Source organism: Equus przewalskii, chromosome 6, assembly GCF_037783145.1.
Source record: "Equus przewalskii isolate Varuska chromosome 6, EquPr2, whole genome shotgun sequence".
Lineage (NCBI taxonomy): Eukaryota > Metazoa > Chordata > Mammalia > Perissodactyla > Equidae > Equus > Equus przewalskii.
Window position 1 is genome coordinate 7846768 of NC_091836.1, and position 14079 is coordinate 7860846.

A 14079-nucleotide genomic window follows, 5' to 3' on the forward strand; every position below is an offset into this window, starting at 1 on the left:
CTCTACTGCTATGGGATCTTGGAGTATTTTCTTTTGAATGGACTTCAATTTTTTTCATCCATGAGAAAAGGGTTTTGTCTGTTTTCTTTCTAAGGGCTCACGAAACTCTACAAATTGATAGAATGGTGTCCTAATTTTAGATGAATATGAGCTAGCCCTCATGGGGGATGGGCAGGATGAAGATGAGAGAAGGCTAGAAATGAAATGATTTCTATTTTGCAACATATTCCCTTTCATTGCTGTGGGTGCAGAATTTGAGAGGCAGTAAGCAAAGGAAACTGCTTCCCGTGAGTGCTTGAAATCTCCCATGATCTGGGTGCTCCTCTGACCACTTCCATTTAGTACATGCTATGCTGGAATGGGTCCTCCGGCGCTATAACAAGGATTAGAGTACAAGTCCTTGCTCTAAGGGATTCTAGACCTGGTTAGACAAAACAATTGCCATGCCACACACACTCACACCAGCAAAGCAGACAGTAGCAGTGAAAAGGCTCTTGAGCTGGTCTCTTCCTGAGGGAAACACTTAGCTGGGAGCTCTCTCAGAAAGATATTGTTGCCTAGTCTATAGAAGATCAGGTTCCCAAGGAGAAAACTAATGTTTAATTTAGCACAAAGACAGCTCAGAATCTCTCTCTGGGGGACTGAGCCTGCAAACAGATCCACAGGCAAAGAATCTAAGCGAGAAAAGGAAGCTCTCTTTGGTGCAGTGGCTACAGGACTTGGGCGCAAACTTTAGTGAACTATTGCCCCTGCCCGTCGTTTCTGTCAGGAGCACCGCTGCTCTTTCCTGTTTACTCTTATGTCTGTACTTTGCACTTTTTCAACACTTCTGTGAAACAACCAAATGGGATCATACCACCAGCACATACTTTTTGCTGTCTGAAATTACAAGGTGCAGTGTGGCAATCAGACGTGCAAGCCTTAGCCGGTTTAGCAAGGATCAGTCCACTTAGGTGAACAACAGCAAGAAAAAACTTAAAGTTTCTCAGTTGCCTAGCCAGAGAATGTTTTTATTTTTACGTAATTTAGACTCCAGAGACCTCCAGAAATGAGCAGTGTACACTTAAGTACGGCAATCGTCATTCCAAAGACACAGTACAGTACAAACTGTATTCAATTAAGCCACTTCTCTGTACTCTGGTTACCATGGCTCTAAGAGATTATACTGTGGATCCAACAGACTCCTGGTAAGTTATTAGCAATTGCAGCAAACTTTTGCCTTAAGTAAGTTTTCTGGAAAAAAACCCAAAAAATAAAAAACCCAGACATGTAATTAACTTTCTGTTCAAATTCGTCAGAACTACCTGAAAAGAACTCTGTCGTACAATGAGGAATTCACGGTGTTGGGTTTCATGTGGGTGAGAATTATTAGCGTGCTGGGAAAGATCCACAACTATAACTCGGCCACATTTCTGATAAGAGAGAATTTTTTTAAACGACCACGTTAATGACTCTATATTAACATATGAACCTGCCATAATGACTCAGGAAGCAAGAACCCTGTTTAAAAAAATGTAAAAAAACCCAAACCTGACGTGAGTTTGACTCTGCATTTCCTAAGAATATTATCCTTCAAGAGGAGGAAGGGGATGCAAGTTTAAATGATGGGGAATAAACAAACAAAAACATTTTGACTCCCTTCTTTGCTCTGAGTTAGGACCCATAAATCCATCCTTGCCCAAACATTGTCCACCCAACAAAAGTATTCTCATTCTAATCTTGTCACTTCTTTATAGAAACATTGTGCTTTTGATTAAGAATTATCATCACGAAGACTTGCTTTGAAGCCTCGGCAACATTTTCCTCATGTTTCTCATGGAAAGTCACACGAGGAGGTACTGAGCAAAGAAGAGATTTCAAGCTAAGGACCACATCAAGGTATGAAATTTTCAACATGCTCCAGGTCAGGGCTGGGAGGAGGGCGAATTCATGTTGTCTGTTCATTTGCAGTTGCAGTTAGTTAACTGGATTCCTTAGCAACTCGAGCCAGGGATCTGGCTTTCAAAAGCATAAATTTAAATCTCCATAGCAGGCAACTTCTAACTCTTTGTGACTCTGTGACCAGATTCACTTCAGAATTATTCATGAGTCTGAATTAAATTGGTAAATTTGGATTATTCCGTTTTAACGATCCCAAACTCTCAACAGACAGTTTAAGTTTCTCATTTACTCACAAAGCCCACAAGCCAAATTCCCTGGGCCACTGAATGGAAACCCAGCCTCTATTCTAGAAGAAGTCAGGAGTCGAATAAACACTTACCCTAGTCAAGTTCTAGATTAGGAGTTCTAGAATCCTAGGAATGGAAGAGATATTAATTGATCCTGTTCTCAAATGGACACTCTGAACCCATTTCAGAAAAATGTAAATCTATCGCAGATGACCTCTCCACATTAAACCATTTACGGAAACTGGATAATATGGTATCCTTCACTAAGCATTTTAAGGAAATATTAAAGAGAAAAGCCATGCCCTTCCACAAACTGTGTCCCTGATGCACTTCTGGAAATAGAAGCCTGGGCTGGAAAAACCATGAATCTGACTCAAGTATATTACATCTCACATTAACAGCAATGGCTCAACTTTATTGAGCCTCCACTAGGCGCCAGGCAACCACCTCGTTTAATCAACAACCCTAAGTAGTTAGTTCTATTGTTATCATTACATTTCACAGCTGAAGAAACTGAGGCAAGAGAGTCTGACTTAACCAAGAAGACACAGACAGTAAATGGTAGAGCTGCGATTTGAAACCAGGTAGTCTCCTCCCTGTCTCCAGGCTTTTTCTGGCTATGCTGCCTTGACTCCTAAACAAGCCAACTTTAACACTTCTATTTCCAACCTCGCTGCACCTCTTTTAGACTGAAAATTCTAAGAGGAAAAGGGTTATATGGAATTGCTCATTAATGTATCATGGCATAGAATCGATGCACAATGATTCTTTATTGAGTTAATGCATAATTTCCTCAAACTTTAAAAAGCACCCAGGTCCACAATCTTGATATGAAATTTTAAAACCTTCGCTAAAACCATTATGATCCATGGAAAGCGTGGTGCATAGTAAATATGGTTATTTGTCCATTTTCATAGCTATTCCTTTAGCAAATGGTTATGGCAGGGCCCAACTCTCCAGCCTTCTTCAAGCCTTGTGGAGAATATGTGAACTTCTTCCTTCCTCCTCTCTACAAGGCAATAGAACAACTTTTATTCTCTCACATCTGTCCCTTAGATACCTGTAGGAAAGGGTTGAAGCTGGCAGCCATAGGGAGATAGCCCACTAGCCATGGTCAGCATCCCAGCATCATGCCTTGAACCAGGGAGGGAAGGAGTTGTTAGCTTTTCTCCTCTGCCATCTATCCCACAGGGTACCTTCCCTGTGCCCTGTGAACATGGACCAAACAGGGAAAACTGGTATCTGACTGACCTTAGGGCAACTAAAAGATCTACAACGCATCTGCATGAAAAAGCAAGCAAGAGAGTAAGTAACTCTCAAAGACCACCTGGAATCATAGCTTCTCATAAATTTCTGCTCACGATTTTTTTTTAATGAAAAGACCTGTTCCAAGTTAGTAAACTAGCAAATTCATTTGTTGAGAAGATCAGTTTACACATCAAGAGAATACACTTTTAGCACAGGGCAATTCTTATTTGCCGTGGAAGGCCTCGTGAGCCTGAAAAGAGAGGTGTAGTTGGTTCTGCTTCTTTTAGTTTCTCTTCTGTGTCTAGCTGGTGTGCTTTTAAAACCATCTCCTTTCTATGCCAAAGGCCATGTCATGCTGCATATAACTCACTGTGAATGGGAGAAGTGTGTAAATAGCAAGGCATTAAGCAGCTCAAGGGACTTGAAGATAGGTAATACAGAACACTTAGGCAATGCGCTATGAGAAGGGGCTGCTGGAGGGGAAATGTAATACTTGTCTTCGAGTATATGAAGGATTATTATTGCTTCATAGATGCTGACTCCTCTGAGCCTTCCTTGCTTTACCACTTTCCAGGGCTTCTGATTTAACTCTTGCCAGAGCTCCAGACCCTCCAGGGGGTGGATCGACCTCACCTGTCCCCCTCACTACTCACACCCAACCGGCGTCAGTCAGGCTCCACTCTCTGTCCCCAGTTACCTAATGTTCACACCCCTCTGCACTTGGCTGCCCCACTCCACTTTCTCTCCCTCCTCCCAGGCCCTACTAGTGACCAACCTTCTCCATAAAGCTCTCCCTGGCCTGAGTTTGACTCTCTCTCCTACCAACCACTAACAGAACTCATGTTCTGAGCACCTCCTATGTGTCAGGCACTGTGCTGATTGTCTTGCTAAAGAATATTAACTTTACTTTACAGATGAAGACACTGATGCGCGAAAAGAATAAAATTATTTCCCCAAGCTCATCCAGCTGGTAGGTGTGAAGTAGGGATCTAAACATAGGTCAAACTATAAAATTAATATATTAAGTTTTTCCATTTTCCATGTCTCTAAGCCTCAGTTTCCTCACTTGTAAAATAGGGCAAGTGTTGCGTACTTACCCGGTTTTTTTTTTTTTTAAGCCATTACATAAAATATATAATAAAAGTGTCTTGTACATTCTAGGGCTCAATAAATGTTTAGTCCTCTCTCCCTCCGATTTTCTATATCAGTTTTGGTCCATTCTACCTAATTAGTACTTTCACTGTTACTTTACCGATGTGGTCTGGATTTGCCTACCAGACTGTGAGTAAGCAGGGACTGTGTCTTTAGCTCTATTTCTCTCCATTTTCCCACAGAGCCTGTTAGAGTGTGAAGGAAATTAGCATGAAAATGCAGAAGAAAGAATTTAGAATTGTTTTCATTAAACATGATCCTGCCTATGAACATACATAAGGGCCTGGATTACAGAACAAGGAAGGAGTAGATTCCGCTCCAAAGGACTTAGGTGCCCTGCATATCAGAACCGGATGATGTTTTCCAAATTTCCTTCTATGCATCTTGAGATTAAATAGCAGTGCAAAAAACAAACACACACAACAATAGTTAAAACAAAGACAGCTAGTCATGGCCACTCTTTTAGTCATATTTAATTGCTATGTCTAGGAACATGAGAAAACCCATGTTTGTCTTGGTCCTTACAAAAGGTTTACAGTCATAAGGAAGTCCTACAGTATTAAACTTTAAGGTTCAGAAAATTTGATGAACATGATTTAGCAATAACATTATTTCAAAGAAAGCAGATGCCTTCTATAAACAAACATTGACCTAAACACGCAACATAACTTGGTTGACATAATATCACCTTGTTGTCAAAGCAAGCTTTCTGTCAATTTTTGAGAAAGGGTTGTACCAACTTCCCTGTCCACTTGAACTCTTTTATCTTTGTGAGATCTTATAATTATATTTACTGGAAAGAAGTTGTAGGAAGGTCCTGGATAGATAAGAACTCTCCCTTTATTACTTTGTTCTGGAAAACAGAACAAAAATAGGTCAGTTCTTAAGGAAACGATGGCTGCATATATAAATAATGTAAATACTCCTATCGCTGTCCTGGGGAGGACATTTATCACGTAGACATCTACAGACGCCCGGATCTGGCCGATGACTTGTTTCTGTTCTCAGCCCTGCACTTAAAGCTCTCAAATTTTGAATTGTCAATTGGAAACTTGATTAGTATCAGTTAAAAATAACCAGGGAACTCTGGCAATGATTTAACTTGTTTGACTTTCTTAAGCTAACAATTAACATTTTAGACTATTGTTGACAAAATATTTAACTTTCCCATGCCATTTGTGCAAACGACTTTTCTAATTTCCTTAGATGCTCTGGTGGACACACCTTTCTAAAGCTGCTCAGGTCCATGTAGGGGCCTGTAAAGAACGTGCATTCAAAGACCCTAAACACTTTCACAGCATTGCACATTTTAACTAGGATTTCCTGGGACCTTTGGGAACACTTAAATACACTGATATCTCAGTCTTATCTTGACAGCACGAAATTTGAAATACCAATCCCTCTATTTACAATAAGAGCTATTTCACTATTTAAAACAGACAACTGAAAGCTTAAGTATACATTTAATCCTTGGAAAAACTGGCGTTATGATTTGTTCTTTAGTAATTTATTATTCGTAATACCAGCAATAATGCCTCGCCTTTCTGCAGTGCTTGACTTCTTCCAAAGCCTGTTCAGAAACACGCATTTATTTGCTTCTCTCAACAAGCTAGGGCAGCATTATTGTTCTCTCTGTTTTACAGATGACTGCTAAGTAATCTGTCCTAGGTCGCCCAGCTGGTTGGTGATCAAGCAGGCACAGAACCGAGGATGCAGACTCCTTGTCTGATCTGCTTTCTTTCCTCCACGCTACATTAGTGAAAGATAATCTCTAAAGCCAAAGATGACTTAGAACCACTTATCTACCCATCCTAGCAACACAGTCTATGCAACAGAAAAAGAGTTTGTCTCAGGCAAAAGGGAAAGATTAATAACACACCACAGAAGCTAGAAACCTTACTGTTCCACGGACCAGCAATTATTCAGTTTCACAGTTCATTCAAAGATTCAAACATACTTCACCAGAAAATGATTTAGTGCCTAAAGCCTGCTCCAAGTGGTTAGAAATGCAGATCCACTCAAAGCCCTACAATCCAGGCCTCCGAAAGGCCCTGTTCCTGCAGTCTCTGCAGCAACGGGGCTTCCCCTGAACTTACACTTGAGTTAAATGAAGAAACCGGCTGAGTAAGGGCTGCAGAATTAGGCTCTCAATGTGGACAGAATTAGAACTGGCTTGGAGGTTATTCTGGTATTGTTCTTGAAACTCAGGCTATTGAAAAAACTCAGACATTATATATTTCTCGCAGTACAACACCCCTCCAAGTCAACACTATCCCACAGAACAGAAGTTCTCTTTTCACCCTCATTCAGCAAATATTACCGACTATATACAAGGCATTGTACTAGCAGGTACGCTGGATACAGAGCTTTCATCTGAGGACACGGCGCATATTTGATTTTAGATGATCAATATTCTCTCTCTTTCTCCAAAGGACGTTTATGGCCACATATGGAACATGCATTAACAATTAAAGAGATACATTCAAACACCCAGACAGAAATAAATCTGCTTATAGACACAGTAGCAATAAAATTAAGAAAGAATTCTGACACTCATACTTTGCAAAGGGCCCTGTGAATTAATAGCGTTTCTGAAAATAAGTGCAGCCCGAGTGAAGTGAGCCCTGCAGATCTAATGGGCTTGGTGAATCACTCCCAAATGCCCAGGCCTCCCTTCAGACACAGTGTTATCAAGCTAATACAGCACTGGCATCACCATCTGTGAGTACCATGCTGAGTAACAAAACACCAAATTTAGAAGCTAAAATGGAGAAGGGAATTTCCAATAACCAAAAGGGGGGGGGTGGTGGTGCATCATCCCTTGCAATGCCACACATTTGCAATGAAAAAGCAACCATTGGAAATGAACGGAATGTTCCTTTTACTCCTAACTCACACTGCACCTCTCGTCATCACCGCCCTCAGAGAGGGAGCTCCTCTAAGGGAAAGTTTTAGGAGATGGTTGGTGGTTAGGAGAGAGAAGAGATTCCCTCTTAGCACAGGAGTGGTAGAGCAGCCAGCTTCGGCTTCTGCAGCAGTGAGCCCTCAGTCGGGAGAAGGCCAGACGCTGCTCTCTCACTTCCTCCCAGCATGGATATGGTATCGTAAAGTTACAGTAACCAGTGAAGTTGGTTTCATTTTGCATCCCAAAACCCCCTCGAAAAAGAGGCCGCCTCATCTTACTTCCAAGTTGGAGAAAAGCAAAAACCAAAAGAACAAGGCCATAAGCAGACCCGCCACCTTCCTTGCAGAGGCTGGGATGTGAAGGCCACATCCAGCCTTGGCACGCGGGCCAGAGATGAGTCTCCCCCACTGTGAAGGGCTGAGCGCCTCGGTCCCTGTATCATCCCCAGAAACACTTACCAGGAGACTGCGAAGCACACAAAGCCGTATTATTGTGAGACTTGCAGACAGATTATAAATTTACTGGGGACAATCAGGCATTTAGATACTTTTGGCTAAAGATGCCAGTGATACACACATACATACAAACCTCATTCTTCTCTCCATTTGAGGGGTTCTTTACCCACCTCCTTCACCTCAGCATCTCTCTTTCACAAAAGAAACCCCCATGGCTCTCCCAGGGAATTCCAGGGAGACAGGATAGAGCAGGTGGTAGGGAAAGGAAATTAGGCCTTGAAGCTCTCATATACCTCCACGGGCTAATTGTATTCAAGGATAAAACAGCAAACACTGGGCATTTTAACTGCTAGCAGTTATTTTTCATTTGGAGTTGGCGCCAGGAAGTTGCAGCTCTGGCCATTCCAAGCAAAATGTGTGTGCAGTGGGGGAGAGGACCACCATCCTAGCCCCAGGGTTTCTGGAAACTTCATTACCACAGACCCAGGCCAGGGATAAGGGGGAGTCACAAAGAAGCATCCTATGGGCCTGTCTGGAGCACATCCTCTCCCTAGAACTCCTTCTCAAGTTCCTTTGGAGGAGTGTGATGCAGTGCCCTCCTCTCCTTTGGGCTTTTTGACTACTTTTGGGCTTGCACGGCCATTTCTTTTTTTCCCTTTTCCATGGCATTCATTAAGGCCGGCTTGGGCAAACTGGAGTTGTGCTGTGAGTGGACACAGGACTTCAGGAGCCCCACAGAACACAGAAATGGAGGAAGCTTGCAGGACTGCAGCACTGTGGGGCAGAGCTCCACCTTCCACAAGAGCCCATTGGCTCAGCAGCTTTGGGGGAAGCCAGCACAGGGCAGGCAGTCACCTGACCAGGACTGGCACCAAGAACCAATGATTCAAGGGATACTCCCTCTGGGATGGGGTGTGTCTGCGCCTCTGAGGAAGAACTTCCAGCCAGAAACTTAATCAGAACTTTCAAGTTTGATGTCCCGTCACCAGGAGTGGCTGAAGACAAGGGACTTCCTAGGATGATTGTGTGTAAATAGCCCAGTTGTGCCTGCCCACTTTAATGAATGCTGTAAGTTGGCACGAGTTGATTGTAATGCCTATGAAAAGAAGCTGGATGGGAGAAGGGAGCAAGGGAGTCTGTAGAAAATCAGGGAGGAGGCCTCTTAAAAATACTCCCTCACTAGTCTTTGGGATATTTCCCCAAATTTTGTTTTACACTCAGGGAACTTGTTCCATGTTAGAGAGCACCATTTATGCTCCCTTAACCCAAGGAGAAGGAGTCCCTTCAATGGGGGATGGGGAAATGGGACAAGAAGGAAAGGCTTTGATAAAGGTCAGCTGGACTGATAAATGCTTTGAGGCTGAAAATGGCTTGTTGGGCCAAATCAGAGCTGGCTAGCAAAAGCAGAAGGATCCTTGACATAGGGCTTTCCTCAGTGGCTCAGATCTTGCCAACTTGTAGCCACCTCTTTTACAAGCTGTGGACCCCAGAGAACCTCTGGAAAACTTAGGCTTCTTACCACTTAAGGAATACCCTACAAGTGGAGGAAAACCCATGAAGGAGCACCAGCAAAACTTGAGGAATGAGAGTATAAAACTGCACAAACAGCACACTCAGTGGCCTTTAGGTAGTCAAGTGACATCTTGGCCCTTTTCGCTGTTCTCCACTCAACATCAGGCCAAGGCAAGCTCCACCCTCACAAAAGGCCACACGGCCACAGCCAGAATCATGAGAAAACCAGGTGCCTTACCGCAATCAGGGCTGAGTTCCTCTGGTCCCCTGGGGTTGAAGGTGGTGGCTGCTGCTCTCCGTCGATCCCACCACTGCCACCATTATTGCTACTGCTCAGCAGGTGCTGCTGGTGGTGATGGTGATAGTCTGGTGGGGGCGGAGGGGCTGCTGTTGCTGCTGCTTGGGAGGACGTAGGAGGGGCAGCAGGGGGCGGTGGAGGGGCTGTAGTGTTGGCAGCAGTGGCAGTGGCCTTGGTGTGTTTGCCAGCCTTCCTTGCCCCCTGGCCGTGCTGCACAAGGCTCAGGAGCTGCAAGGTGCTCTCTCTTTCCCGATCTGAGCTTTCAGCCCTACCACGCTCATAGCGTCCTTCACAGCTCAGGTGGTGCTGGCGGCAGACGGCGATCCGAGCCCGGAGGCGCTCCACGATAGCACTGTGCACTCTCGGGGTGACTGAGCCCCCTCCAAGGAGCCCCGCCCCAGGGGCCCCCCCTAGCCCTCCTGCGGGGGCCTGTGGGGGCGCTGTGTCCCCCATCTTACTGGATACAATGATTGTCGCCTCTGGGATGGTGAGGTGGAAAGAGGCTACTGCTGGCTATGGCAGGCAAATCTGCTTTTGACAATGTGAGCTCAGTGTTCAGGGCCACATGAATAGAGGTCTTCAGAGGTTGGGGGGAGCAGTGGAGAAGGTGTGGGGGAGGGGAGTTAGTAAAAAGAGGGTGAGGAGAAAGAATAGAAACCAATCACAGAGGATAAGTTGGAAACAAACCCTGATCAACTTACTCTAATTGCATTTGACAGCTCTGGAGAAGTTGGACAGAGTTGGTGGGTTTTGTTCCCCCACCAAGCTGACAAGAACCACTAGGTACTTTGTAAACACACGATCTGGGGGTTAGAGCAAGAATTCAGGGATTGTCAAGCCAGAGACAGAAACCGACAGCAAAGGGAATCGAGAGAGGTATTAATAGAGAGCTGGACTCCCCCTCACCTAGTTGTTTCGGAAAATTCTTTATGGGGATGTTTCTGCAGAGAAACACATTTCTACCACCGTCTGTGTAACCCGCAGCCTTTACTTTTCCTCAGGTTTAAAAAAAAAAAAGTGCTATTTCAGAAGGTTTTGAAGTCAATGTTCAAAACGTACAAAAATCAAGAGAGACTGTCTTTTGGCTTTGAATTTGTCCTCCCTTTCCCTTTGCTCCGGTGTTTTCTCCTCTGTGGGGTACTGTAGGATGTTGTCTTCTCCCAAAAGAGGGAGACAGCTTTTCAACTGTTAACAATGTCAGTAACTCGACTTTTGGACCATGCTTTTTTCTTTAGCTAATCCAATCACCGGTAAAATCCTCATTCCCTCTAAGGTTTCCCAGCCTTAAATGAAAGCAGTCTGAAGTCGCTAGCCACTGAGAGAGATCCTTCAACACATTTTTTTCTTTCCCGCTTACGTTTCTATTCCTCACCCCCGGCTCTATTCTAATACAGTATCAAGAGAGAGAAACTCTTCCGAGAGTAATTTACAAACGATGGTCAAACTTACAAACTTCCAGCAAATTGCACCGAGTCATGTCCAGCCACTTTTCTGTCCACTTTTGTACATTCCATCCCCGGCCAGTGGATCTGAGGGTCTGGACTCGCAATAAGCAATGTGGTTCTATCTCTTGTATTGCTCCGCTTTATAGATGGAAAAAAAAGTAGCTTGTATTTTCCTTTCTCTTTTCCGTCTGTTGTTAGCCGCTTTGCTGACACTGGCTCCACTGCCCGGAGTCACGGCGATACACAGGCTTTCATTGTGCTCCGATAGGAGAGGGAGAGAAAGAGAGAGAGTGAGACAGAGAGGGAGAAAGAGAGCCAGCAAGCTGCAGATGGGGGTGGAAGGGGGGGGCGGAGGGGGCGGGCGGGAGAGCTTATCCGAGGCTCCCTGGTGGAAGGCTGGTGCCACTGCACGAGTGAGTAACTGCAGCCAGGCACCGGGGAAAGGGGAACGCAGAGGGCCTCCCAGTGGCCAAGAGGTAAATCCCAAAGCCCGCGCGTCTCAACAGCGCTCACTTAGCTCAGCCTCAGACTTGGCCAAGAGGGGAAGGCTGGGGAAATTCCCCAACCTCTATACAACTACTTCACCAGCCCTAAATGTTTAAGAAATTCCCGGCCAGGGAATGTATTTTCCCTTTCAGACCTACATTACACCCCTCTGAGGATATCATTTTCATTTTTCAATATGTTGTTGATGACACCACTGAGCACCCTAGCAAGAGCTGGGTGAGCACCGAGGAAATGTTCACCAGTATAAGGAAGACATCTGAGAATGTGGGTGTTGGGGGCGGGGTAGAGAGGAGAGGAAATCACATTGTTAGCTCCGAAAGAGCAGAGGGTGCCTGTCTCACCCACCTGTTTTGTGTGTTTCTGGGTAAGTCAATCTGGGTGATCACAAACCAATCAGTTTAGGAATAAATAAAATATTTTATGACTATGATATTACCAATACCAGTTCTGGAAAAAAAAAGGTTTCCTTTGAAAATACTAGATTGCCTATGACAAACCAAATGCAAGATCTGAAGTCTCCATAGCTATCTGGTTTACACATCTAATGAAGAAAATCAATATGTAGCAGCTGAGTTTCAAGAATTTTAATAACACAAACCAAATAGATCTGTTACACAGACTGTTGTCCCCTCATTTTCAGATTCCTATCTCTAAGATATCAAATTGTATGGTAGACTCTGCTTGTCTTTACCAATTACAGAGAATAGAATAAGGTGAGCACAGATTGGGGTAGTCAGGACCGTGAATATTCTGTGTGTCCTAACATGGAAGTCATTTGGATTTGAGGTCTCGAGCAATTAAATTCAGTAATTTAAACCAACTCTGGCATCTCAGTAACATAGTCCAGCTTCAAACTGAGCTGTGGCTAGAAAGGAATAGGCAAAATCAAGGCGAACATTTTAAGACTAGATTTATTTACAATTTAGTTCTCCATAGGTTGGCTTACTTTAGTCCGTTTTATTTACACAAATCCTGGAATGTTAGTTGGGAATTGGGGATAAGTACACTCAGACTATAATTTTTTTACTTTTCATTGGAACATACTTCTATCGGTCCCTTCCAAGGCTAAGTTCCTTACCACTCATGCGGAGAATGGCAAAAATACTTCTTTGTTAGGTATGCAAAATTTGAATGGAGAACTGTCTCATATCATTAGGAAGTGGAGGAGTTTTGATCATTTTACATTTGATTTTTAAAAAGTTGTGTTCATTAGACAATATCTTCTATTACTATGGAAACTTTATATTCGGCAATCAAACTTGATAAAAGAGAAAAAATTTAATATTTAAATTTAAAACTTACTGTTCACTCTACAGCCCTGTAGTAGCATGGGTTTTAATTAATAACACGGAGTCCTTGGCCAAATCAGCTATTCCTAATTGATATAAACTTTGATTTCTATGCTAGACAGGGAAACACCTTAAAAACTTGTCAAGCAAGAATTTAATACATTTTTGTTCTATATTACAGTGGTGTAGGATACTTCTTCAGAGTGTCTTTTGTACATATTTACCCTTTACAGCCATTTAATTTCAAGTTGACATCATTATCACCCAAGGCCTCATTTCCATTCGCATGTTACTATTCATTTACCGTCACATCATGTTGCAGACACAGCACTTTGCATATATTTCTCTTAATCCACAAATAATCCTGAGGGATAGAGATTATTAACCCTATTCGTAAATGAGGAAAGCAAGGCTCATCGAAATTCAACCACGTTCCAGTTCATGCAACTAGGAAGTTAACAGACCAGGACTCAAATTCAAGACTGATTTCAAACCTATGCTCTCTTAACCACTGGGCTTGCTGCCTCAGTGTCAAGTGTGAAAAGAGTTACAGGGAAGCCAGACTATCCCTGAAATAGCTCAAGGGCTCCAATTATACCTCAGTCAACACAGTGGAGTCTAAGCAAGTCCTACAATGCCTTCAAGGAATGAGCAGTAGATAGAACTACTCATCTGAATAGGAGAGTAGACAAGAGAGAAAATATGGTCGACTATATCCAACTGTCAGTAACGTAGACATTTCGTTTTTCCTTGTTTTTCCCTTTTTATGGCACCATGCCCTCTCTTATAACCCTAAAGCCATGTGAATTCTTTCAAGCATTAATTCCCCTTTACTTGTCCATTGCTTCCTTCCTCATCATCTCTACTATGCATAGCTACCTAACACTAAAGCACTTAACACTACAGTAATAAACGTCCAGGTCTAAAAATCTCATAGATGTGTAAGATTTATAAGCTTACAAACTATTTCTTTTTAGTGTTACAGTGAATCAATGATATTGATGATGATAAAATAATACAATAAGTCATAATATCTGTAAAAGTTAATTCTGTTTTTTGAACAATTCATTTTCTTATAGGGTACTCTCTGTTGACCCTTG

The 14079-nt window shown here is 43.2% G+C and overlaps 1 protein-coding gene and 1 long non-coding RNA gene across 3 annotated transcripts in view; one reads left to right on the forward strand and one right to left on the reverse strand.

Annotated features, from left to right (window-relative positions):
- Positions 1–11598, reverse strand: part of MAML2 (mastermind like transcriptional coactivator 2) — a 334322-nt gene extending 322724 nt beyond the window's left edge. The window contains exon 1 of one of the 2 annotated variants that reach the window (XM_070622943.1): positions 9679–11598. In XM_070622943.1, the coding sequence (XP_070479044.1) occupies positions 9679–10191 (513 nt within the window). In that variant the 5' untranslated portion in view covers positions 10192–11598. The remainder of the gene's footprint in view (positions 1–9678) is intronic. The other variant, XM_070622944.1, reaches the window with a different exon arrangement.
- Positions 866–9062, forward strand: LOC139083830 (uncharacterized). Its single transcript, XR_011540797.1, has 2 exons — positions 866–1187; positions 1737–9062. It is a non-coding gene; the product is annotated as an uncharacterized lncRNA (long non-coding RNA).
- Positions 11599–14079: the final 2481 nt, after the last annotated feature.